We start from the raw sequence: 11315 nt of genomic DNA on the forward strand, positions 1-11315 counted from the left end.
GACGAAGTGAGGATAAAATTCAACTAATGGGTAGAGGACTTCCTCTGAGGAGCGTTCTTTTTCCACATCGAAACTCATATTAATCTGCATTGGGGGGTCAGTATAATGCAAGAGAAACAGAGCATGGCGCAACTCATGTATAGCTCGTGGTTGGTCTTGTAAGACACAGTTTTGTGGAATATGGAGTGAGTGTGTGCGGTATGTAGAGAATTCCTTGTCAATTAAGGTTGAGATATAAAGAGAGACAGGATAGGTCTTGATATCCAAAGTTGGATGTGAGACTTAATGCCTTTCTCAATGTCGACGCCGGTATGGGTTTATGTGGGTCTACATCTTCCCTCGACCACTTAAGCATCACCTGCCAGCCAATGTAGGTACAGACTGTTGTTGACAAGCAGCGGGCCAGACCATGAAAGGAAAAGGATAAGAAAATTACAGAGAGAGTGTGTATTTGAGAGACAGTGTCATAAACGCTGACCCGAAGGAGTCTAAGCCTAACTCAGCAATAATTGACAAATATTCCAAATCTTGCGCATCACATTAGCACCAGAATCTTGCCGGGGTTCTTGGGACTGGCTTGCTGAGTCGTGGCATCACCAACTAATCAACAAACCCATTCTTCATTTAAATGATTAATTAAAACAAGAGGGCCAATTCGTTAAAAGAAGCTGACTCCCTGAAGGAGATATTCAGAATGGCTCCATTCTCCTGCAGCTCCACCATTGCCTTTGCAGAGAAATACTCGACTCTTGTGTGCTTTCCTAACGGCTGATTTGACTCGGAATTTAGTCCTTGGGCCAGGATTCTATAATTCCAGATTATATAAAAAATCCATAAAAACCTAGGAAGCGTGGAAAAAAAGCGCCAATTATCCCATAAGGAAAGCTTGTGAGCAAATGTTTAAATCAATAAGCTTCCAACAAGAATGGGCAAAATAAAAACAACAAAATTTCAACATTCTGAGTGGAATATCGGAGGTTATAGGTTTCAGTAATACTTGCATGAGAAAGAGGTGAAATAACTTCAACCAAAGAATACACCTCGAGAAGTCTGTAAACCAAACTTGACCAGAGGAAAGGAGAGAGGCATGGCTTGCTATAAAGAAGTATATAAACTAAGGACATATTAAGAGATTCTGGCCTGTTAATAGGTTCATAAGAGAGGGGTATCCACAGCTACTCTGGCAAATAGAATTATTCTGGCTTTTTTTTCTCGCTTGTTGTGTGTGCTCCTTAACACTGACTCCGTTTTTCTTTTGGAAAAACACAGGCTTTTTTTCCCCTTTCGAGGATGAAAGCGCTAGTCCATACGTATAAGGTGTTGTTGATTTCCCCCTTTTCCTATCGTTACCTTGTTACTTGAGCATTTCATTTTGATTTCAACCAGAGCTATCAAGTTCTACGAGTCTACTTCTTTGTCACCACTTTCATTGCCTTTCAGCTCTACTGCTTCGCACATGCCCCAAGTCAACCGTGGCACTAAACAACCAGGACTCCGGCGAAGGCTAGTTACAAAGCTCTCCGTGTATCTACATGCACAATTCTTCTCTCACGCATCTCACTCAGACTCCCATGAGTAGGTTCCTTTCTGTCTCCATAGTCACATAACTCGCTTCTGATATCCCATCCCTCCCATTCAGACACAAGCGGAACAGAGATTGAACGCACTCCCAGTGGAAATGAGCTTCCCGATGGCTCCTCTACTGAGTTCCTGTACGGCTCGATGAACCCAACGCAGGAGTTGGGAGCTCAAATCGAGGAGACACCCGCAGAGCCGGCCTGCAGTGATCCCACTGTGTGGTACCCGCACTACGTAGCTTGCTTACAGCACTTTTTGAACCATGCTCAGCATTCGCTTCCTGTGCAATCGATGGCTGCTTTTGTCAATATCCGTCTTCCCTGCCAGTGGTTGTCTGGTCCCATTTCCCAGTTTGAACAATCAGACAACTTCCCTGTGACTGTTGTTTCTGTTTCGTTGAGGCCATACATTCAGCGACTAATCGTTACTGGGAATGACACGTCATCAGTTCTGCGGGATTTTTTTGGCAATAACTGGAAGGCAGGTGTGGAAGGTCTTTGGAAACAAGAACGCTTGAATTACTTGTTCACAGCCAAAAGTCGTGGCTGGGCGGCGACCAGAGATGCCTACAATATTCTCCCCGATGAGCAGATCCCAGTTTTACAGCCTCTTCGCAACCCTATGGAGGAGGAGCTGCGCACAGCTGATGTGCGATGGAGTGAATGGCTAGCGATGGAGGACTGGATGGTGGGACCGCGTAGTCCATGGTAAAAAGAGGACCATCCAATTAGCGATGGCATAGGCTCAAATTTGATGACAATATGTCACTCGTTTCGAGTTTTCATTTGTTCAATTCTTGGCTCCGTTTCTGTGTACCTACACGCTGCAAGTCAATATATTGGGTTTTCTTCGTGGGAGGGATTGTTAAGGCGAGGGCAGGGTACATGATAGAGCAGAGCCGTAAGGGGGAGAGAAGGACTCAGGTCAGGGATGGTGGCGATGATTTGATTGCAGGAGATGTGTGGGGAGTAATTGCAAATAGCGAAGAACGCGATGTGCGATAGACGATGGTTGGATGGTTGCCCCGGCGCATCGGGATCTTAGCGTATCATGCTTGTCCTAAGTACCTGATTAGGCAAACCAGGACCCAGAACGATAGGCCACTGTTGCTTATTCGGGTGCAGGGAAAGAAAAGACGGCACCAGCCGCGTCATCACAGATCGGGATACAGGGGGAGAATGGCCAAGAGATAGGATTTGGAGATGTCCTTTGACCCTTTCTGTCTCCAGCCAGCGACAACAAGTTTCCCTTGAAATCATATCTATGTATATTTTGCAAGATGTTTTTAGGTGCTAAAAACTTGTTTCATTTCAACCTTCTATCTCATTTTCTCCTTCATCTGTCTTCTACTCTTCTCACTTCACTTTAAGGGACCGTGCTATCAGGATCTGAGACTGTACCTCCAAGAAATGCAGCCCAGCGGCGAGCAATGTGGCCGGAGGGTGGCAAAGCAACAGAAAAATATAAACACAACAGTCCTTATCAGCCTCCAGATTTACGTGGAAATTCATGTTTCTCTCGTATTATGAAATAAATTAGATATGGTTTGTCTAGATCCTGAAATATCTGGCTTCGGCCAACAGTCCAAAGACGAGGCGAAATATTTGTTGAGAAAGTACAATCCTTGGAAGATATAGTAAAAAAAATATGAGAAATACGAAGTAGAATAAGGCAAAAGGAAGCAAATCTCCTGGCGAAGCAGAATCGGAACAATTGCTGCAAATTTGAAAGTGAAATCGGCGAGTTTATCAACTCTTCCTCCACGAACCACACTCGGTCGCGGGTCAAAAGAGAAAACCGAAAGCAAAAGATCCATGGACAGACCTAACTGTCTTTTTATTCCCATTCTCTGCAGGATGGATCCTTTGGGCAGCCCAAGCCTGGTCTGGAATCGATGAAATGCCCCCTAGACATCTCTCAGTCGAGAACGAATATATTGCTTTCCCTGATTCTTTATCCATGCGACAAGGTCCTTTGCGAGGGCATCTCAACAATGTGTTGCAAATGCCACAGGTTGCTATTTGCTTGCAAGAGGTACAAGACCCATCACAATATTGATGGGTCCTTTGGCAGACGCTGGCAAGCCATAAGTCGACTGACCGGTGCGCACACCCAAGTCGAGGTGTTAAGTGCTCGATTTCGCCTAACTTTTCCAGATCGACTGATAACAAGTATTTCGTTTTGATATTTAGTTGGTTGTTTTCGTCAAGTTCAGGAAATATCTCGATCTTTAGTTGTGTCGAGCCATAGGTCTTGGTGCAGCCATGCCAAGAAAAGCTTCCTGAAACGTGTGATCCAAATAGTGTCACCAGCGCTGCTATGGGCTCTTTTCGCCTCTCCAAGAGCTCAATAAGCTCCATTTTATCGTTGTATGTCAACTTTATGCATGGACACAGATCAACAATTCCTGCAGCGTCGCCCAAATTACAGGTTCGATCTTCGGATTTGCGTTTCAACTCTCGAGTGCTGAAAGAGGTAGTCCGATGTAATTTCAAACATTTCGAGCAGGCCTTCCATCTGCTGTCTTCAAGCAAGTTGATGAATTGCCATCGAGGAGTGATAAAATTATAACTGTTCTGGTAATGGTGAAGTGATGGCGTGAATTCTTGATTGAAGTCCAAAGATTCCGAGAGAAGAGTCGAGTGACATATTGTCGATAATCGTTTGCAGGTCAATGCAAGACATGCTTCTGGGAGAACAGGTAAATAAGAAGTGATGTTCAGCAGTAATTCCGTCGGTAGTGTAAGAAGGTAGCACGTTTTGGTGCACTCTTTCTCCGTATTCTCCTTATCAGCTTGGTCGTGTAACTGAGAAACCAGGATTTGCAGCAGGGTCTTTGACCGTTCATTGAGACGCTGAAGAGCATGCATCATGTTAGATCGAACAGACTCCAAGATGTTGAATCGCACAGCCTTTGCTGCAGAAGTTGGTATTCTAGTTGCAATCTTGGTCAAACAAATGTCAGGCTGGTTTCTGCCGTTATTGACGAGCCGGTGTAAAAAAGAGTCTGCTGGGAAGATACGACTTGAAACCAAGTGGAGGCCTGTTAATATTTATATTGTCCATCCTACCCTCCCTATGTGTTAAGGCCGTATCACGCCCACGAAGAATAAACAACCACTAGTAGACTAAACATGCAGAAGTAAACTGTCCGTCATTGGTTTTGTTCATGTGATCTAGCGCGGCCCCCTACCACACACACATTGGACCCAGTCCACCCATGAACACAGGCTAGAAGATCACACTAGACTAAGACCTGAAAAAAATATATACATAACTTATAGGTAATTTTGGTTACAAGATCATATCCTATAACTATGAATTTACAGCTGAGCCATATTCTATTGCATGCTTCTCACCACTGTCATCTAAGGATCTTTGGCTGTCCTTTTTTTTGACCTTGTCCTTTTAACAAAGGAAAAAATAGGAAAAGGTCAAAATAACGCAGATAAGTGCAATTTATGAGATGAGATAGTTTACTTCATTTAATACCCCTCTACTATAGGCGCCCGTCGATCAGAGTTTTGGACAGATCGTGTCTATATTAATTGGCTACCCGACATAACCAATCGCAGCAGGTTCAAAAATCCCAAGGCGCAACATCTGGGTTTCACGCATTGCAACCCGCATAAAATGTGAGTAACATTGGCCTTTGGTTGGAAATCAGCTATGGTAGAGTTAAGTATATTCTGGTCTTAAGAAGCTACACAAATGGACCAAAATACGTAGAGCTCGAGTGTAGCAGGGTGATAACCCTGGTTTGGAATAGGTTCAGACCCGAGACGAACCACAACTCTCACCTCCCGAAATAGTAGACATAGCATAGTGGACACACAATTTCCTAGTGCGAATCAGAATGTCAGAATAACAAGATTTCGATTATGTCGAGCTTGTCGAGTTGTCCATAAAAAATTTGTTTCCTTTCCTTTCCTTTCTCTACCATTCCCTGAGGCTACTTGACCACGTCAATTCACCAGTTCTGACGAGGTAGTATACTGATTTCCCATCGCCAATAGGATTTGAGTGGTTTTAACGCCATGAAATCAAATTCGATGTACATCACTGCTGTATATGTTAGAAATCAACGGGGTGGGACCAGCGCACGATTACCTTGTCTGGAATGGATTGGTACCGTGGCGGGATCCGCGGATTCCAGGATAAATCTCATGAACGGTTGGTCCAGTGGTTCCCAGAACCGGGTCCGGGCCTCTGCATCTAGGGTCCCAGAACGCAGTTGGTCGACCCACCTTGGGGTGAAACCCAGTCCAGCTGTTTCCCCAAGACACAGCCAACACCTACTGAATATGTCAAGCCAAACCAAGTCCTTCACGACCAAAAAGGTTTCTAAAGTCCCCATTCTCTTTGTTAACAGTTGGAACCAGTACGGTCTGGGCACTGTATAGGTGATTGTCCTGTACTGCATGAGGCCCTGGAACTTCTTGGGTGGGTCTTTGCCACTTCCATAGGTTTGACTATATCCTTGTATCAAATATCAGGCCCAGATTCATGCCAGATGGATGATTGGCCCTTACTTTTGCAGGCACCTGCTTTTCCCTGCTCATGCATCCACTTACTGTGATGTCACTGTTGACTATCATGCCAGCACGGGGGCCATTTACCCTGTTCCTCCCATGTGCCATGGGCATGAGCCACTGGAACTGCCGGGTGCCCATTCGTTTAGCACCACATGTGGGCCCCGGCACATCTCTAGTGCCTGTAGGGTTCGGTCCACTCGTCAGCACGACATGAAAATCTATACTCCTTTGGGATAGAATATAGATTAGCTATATCGGTCATACCGTCATACCGTCACACTGTCATATTGTAAAAAAAAATTTTTTTAAGTCACTGCATGATTACTCCCTATAATATTCGTATTATTTCTCACCACTGTAATCACAATACCACCAGCTCCAGCAAGAATTCTAGTGCCTGGAAAGGGCATGGTTGAATGCAAGTTTCAGAGGACCTGATGGTTGTTGTTGGTTGTTGTTGGTTGTTGTTGGTTGTTGTTGGTTGTTGTCTATTCTCTCATAGACATTGGTTTTCGGTTTATCACATGACTGTTCGGCTAGACCGGTGAAACCCTGTTGGTCTGTGGTGTTCCAGATAGCTGCATTGATGGAGGCCAAGAATGATCAATTGGATCTATTGATGTAGGAGTGGGCGACTATGACTGTTTAGATAACTGCTGATCACGGAGCCATTATGGCCTCGCCTCTTTCCACTCAAAAGCCTTGTGATCTATTCAGCATTCTTATCTCATGACCAGGAAGGGAGAGAGGGGGCTTGGAAATACCACAGTTCAGTAAATATGTGATCGAGGCAACGCTTATGCTACTGGACGCAGACCAAAGACCTCCAGCCGTCAGGAGCGAGGCCTAATTTTCCGATTTCCCTAGCCGGTAGTCCAATTTAGTAAGTTTACCGCCAAATTTAGTTCCTTGATGTATGATGGCAACTCCTATGTGAATCGATTTATGACCGTTTAACTGTTTGCCGTTACCTGAATAGCAGTCGCAATGGCATCGCCCCAATCAACCCCAAGCGAGAATGTCCAGCTTACGACGGTCCCGCTAATAATCAACGGCCAGGACGTCTATACCCCTGAAGGATTCGATATTGTTTCCCCCGGCACAGGCGAGAGAGTTTGGACCTGCTGCAGTGTCACCCGCAGGGCTACTGACAACGCCGTCGCCGCAGCCTCTCGAGCCTTCGCCACTTGGTCAGCCACCAAGCCTGCCTTCCGTCGAGCCATCTTCCTGCGTGCCGCCGCCATTCTCGAGCAACGTGCAACAGAAGGTCAGGAGTATATGGCAGAGGAGACGGGAGCCACGCAGCCCTTCCTGTTGGTCAACACGGATAGCGCCACGGAGCTCCTGCGAGATCTGGCCGGGCGCATCAACCGGGCCCTAAGTGGCCAGGTTCCGGTCTGCGAGGAGCAGGACACGCACGCACTGGTCCTCCGCGAGCCATACGGGGTGGTACTGGGAATAGCGCCGTGGTAAGCCCGTTAATCAGTGACACCATTTATAATTCCGAGGACGGGCTAATGGTGTATGGATTTCCAGGAACGCTCCCTTCATTCTCGGTATCCGAGCTGTCGCCTATGCTCTGGCGGCTGGAAACACCTGCGTGCTGAAAGGTAGTGAATTCTCACCACGGTGCTTTTGGCTTATCGGATCCATTTTCCGTGAAGCTGGTTTGCCTGATGGATGTCTGAACGTCATCTACCATCGCCCCGAGGCTGCGGCGGAGATCACTACCGCGCTAATCGAACATTCAGCCGTGCGAAAAGTAAACTTCACTGGCAGTACCGCCGTGGGCCGCATTATTTCCGCAATGGCGGGCAGGAATCTGAAGCCTGTGCTGATGGAGCTGGGTGGCAAGTCCAGTGCAATTGTCTGCGAAGATGCTGACTTGGACCTGGCGGCGCAAGAGTGCGCAGTCGGGGCATTTCTTCACGTATGCTCCCTACCCTGTTTCATTGAACAGGCAAGATTTATGGCTCTATATTTCTTTTCGCGACTATCGCTAATGATGCGTATAGTCCGGACAGATCTGCATGTCTACAGAACGGATCCTCGTCTACCACACAGTGATGCACCGGTTCACAGAGTCCCTAAAAGCTGCTATATCCACCTTCTTCGGCCCAGAAGGCATGCCGCAGACAGTGGTTCAGCAGACTGCTGTGGCCAGAAACCGTCATCTGATTGAAGACGCCGTGTCCAAAGGCGCGACAATCATATACGGCAATCATACTGATGATAAAGTCAGTACCCTCTCGCCTTTTCAGCTGCATCCGACGGTGGTCCAGGCAGTGGCCCCGAATATGGACCTGTATCAGATGGAGAGCTTCGGCCCCACAGTCAGCCTGATTGCAGTGGAGAGTGACGAGCAGGCAATTGCCATCAGCAATGATACTGAGTATGGGCTGAGCGGAGCAGTGTTTACTCGGAATCTGGCAAAAGGATTAACACTGGCGAAGCGGATCCAAACGGGGGCGGTGCATATCAACAGCATGAGCGTGCATGACGAGGCTGGACTTCCCCACGGTGGGTTTAAGGGCAGCGGATGGGGTCGGTTTAATGCCGATGCGGGTCTTGAAGAGTTTCTACAGATAAAAACGATCACATTCAAGCAGTAGGAGGTTGAACTAGAGAAATCGGCTGAAGACAATTTTCTAGATGTCCCGACAGCCTTGGTGTTTTGGGGAGGTGGGAAAGAGCGCAGCAATGGAAGAATAGAAAGACAGGTGAATGAATAGTAAAGGGTTTTCTCACTTTTGGCTACTTAATATTCATCTTCAGTGGTTTCTGCCTCAGCAAGCCTGTCCAAAAGCCCCTTCTTACGCCTTGCATCACGATTCACTGTCCTCTGGCCGGTACCTAGTCCACAAGGCTTCCAAGCCGCCTTTATACGCAGAGTCAAGCATAGTTCCGATAGGAAAAGACATCAAAGAACACGAAGCATGGATTTTTCTTCAGGGTAAGCCCACGTCAAGTAGGGAGGAAATTGACGCCACTGTTCATCAACAAGAACATGGCTGCTTCTCCCCCACATTTCAAGAAAAGAATATTGACTGACTACGTTCGGCAAGTTTGTCGCCAGCAAGGCGAATCAAGAGTCATTACCGTGTTCTGCGAGATCAACCGTACGCTTTCACGCCGCACCTTCTTCGGTAATTACACATATGCAGGACACGACCAAAAGATCTTCGTCGACTCCTACATTTATATTGTTCTTGCCGCCTTTGAGCTGGTAAACATCCCTTATCGATATATATTCCATCCACCATGACCTGATTGGTGAAGCGAATACCGATGTTATTCATATGCGACTGAGGTACCAGTCGAACATGGCGACCGGCACAAATGTTCCCTACCTTCCACAGGGGAACTTCCCTGCCACGTCCAACTACATCATTCCCAAGGGCTCCATGGCCATCACACTTCCCATTTCTACACGATCCGGATATCCTCTTCATCCCGCATTTCTTCAATCCTTAACCGGGGACGCCGAATCGAGGGCCAAAGATTGGCTCATATTTCATTCTGGGCCTCATGACTACCTTGACTGTTTCGCAAGAAGGTATGTGCCACTATCTATAGCAAGTATTATTACCAAAGCCAGCCCTGGCGCTCCACTAGTAGCATCCCACTACGGAGAGATCGGGGAGATTAAGGTGTTTGTCATGCGTCTCTTCTAGCCATGGCTTGAGCTAATTCCCACCATAGGATTGGTACCAGTGACTAGGCACATAATTGGTAGTTGGAGACCAATTCTACTAAGAAGAAGGCGAGCCATTATCACAACCGAAGAACTATAGACCGCAATGATATGAACTCAGCCCCTTAGGACATAGGGTTATTGGCTAAAGAGACACACCGAGAAGATGTGCCTGGCCTTTTGCTATCAGGGTACCCCTGCTGGACACATGAGACCCGAAATCCCTGCGCATTTCCTCTCTACTTGACATCCAGCTCTACAATAGTCCATTGTGGCCCTGTACTGCTACAGGAAACGGGAATCTTTTTTTCCACACAACACAACATGCTAGATGATTACAATTGGTTACTAGGCCCCTAATACCGTCATTAGCACCAGTTCGAATCAAGCTTCAGGGAAGGCCTTGAATGTGTCGCACAAGTACCTTTACTACGCGTTGTGATCGTACTGGTGGCTCATTTAGTTCAGATACAATGGAGACATTATAGTTAGTACTTTTTGATGAGCTTACATATCGCCCGGGATTATATTATACTTTTTCAATGAGAGCAGAGGTTTTATTTCAGGTTTTACCATACCCGCCTTTGTTGTCTGTCAGCCGACTAGTACTTTCTTGTTTAATAATTTTCACAGAATCGAGTACACCTAGAGATGGGTGGCGGGTTTCAGAATTAAATTAAGATTGGTGAACACAGTCTAGCTTAGCCTCGGCGAGTTGATTCTAAAAGGCGAGATAACTACTATTTCAACCACTATCAAGGCACCAAGCAGTTTTTGAAGGCCACCGAAGCCGCCCTGAAAAAAAGGGCAACATGTTTCCAAAACCATGAAAAACCCAACAGACCTATATTGATGGAACCACCAAATACTTTCCGTCGGTAAATAGCATTCCTACCAGGACCTCCATGGCTTCGATGTAATAAATCATGAAGAATTCCCAACATCAATTTCTCCCGCGCCGTGCGACTCCATCGAAAAGTGCAATTTCTCTGGACAACACGGATTACAGACGCGGCGAGTGCATCGCTCTATTCTGTGGTGTCGGATGCGGACAAGGACGTAGGGTTCTGGCTAGGTATTAGAGACTGCCCTAGGACCGTGTCCCGCGGGAGAGTTGTTGGCCTTTCCAGACGGGTTATCGGACCTAGCCTACTAAACCGCGGTGGGCCAAAATCGCCTTTTGACCCACACAGGCGGGTTCAATCCAACTTCCTTAAATCTCGCACCATGAGAATCCATACTACTTTGGGATAGAATATAGATTAGCTATATCGGTCATACCGTCATACCGTCGCACTGTCATATTGTAAAAAAATATTTTAATCACTGCATGGTTACTCCCTATAATACTTGTATTACTTCTAACTACTGTAATCACGATACCACCAGCGCCAGCAAGAATTCTAATGCCCGGAGAGGCACAGATATATACAACTTTCGTAGGACCAGATGTCTGTTTGCCTATTCTCTCATGGGTATTGGTTTTCAGTTATCACATGCCTGCTTGA

The 11315-nt window shown here is 46.5% G+C and overlaps 2 protein-coding genes across 2 annotated transcripts; both read left to right on the forward strand.

The window, feature by feature from the left end:
- Nucleotides 1–1532: 1532 nt before the first annotated feature.
- Nucleotides 1533–2289, forward strand: ACHE_60118S (uncharacterized protein; the record flags this gene model as incomplete). Its single annotated transcript, XM_043281257.1, has 2 exons — nt 1533–1575; nt 1640–2289. 2 exons carry the CDS (start codon nt 1533–1535, stop codon nt 2287–2289), a joined length of 693 nt encoding a protein of 230 aa, XP_043138754.1.
- A 4811-nt stretch (nt 2290–7100) lies between these two features.
- Nucleotides 7101–8725, forward strand: ACHE_60119S (aldehyde dehydrogenase; the record flags this gene model as incomplete). The annotated part of the gene is made up of 3 exons (XM_043281258.1): nt 7101–7582; nt 7650–8043; nt 8129–8725. 3 exons carry the CDS (start codon nt 7101–7103, stop codon nt 8723–8725), a joined length of 1473 nt encoding a protein of 490 aa, XP_043138755.1.
- Between the last annotated feature and the right edge of the window lie 2590 nt (nt 8726–11315).

The sequence above is a fragment of the Aspergillus chevalieri genome, chromosome 6 (genome assembly GCF_016861735.1).
Source record: "Aspergillus chevalieri M1 DNA, chromosome 6, nearly complete sequence".
Taxonomy (NCBI): Eukaryota; Fungi; Ascomycota; class Eurotiomycetes; order Eurotiales; family Aspergillaceae; genus Aspergillus; species Aspergillus chevalieri.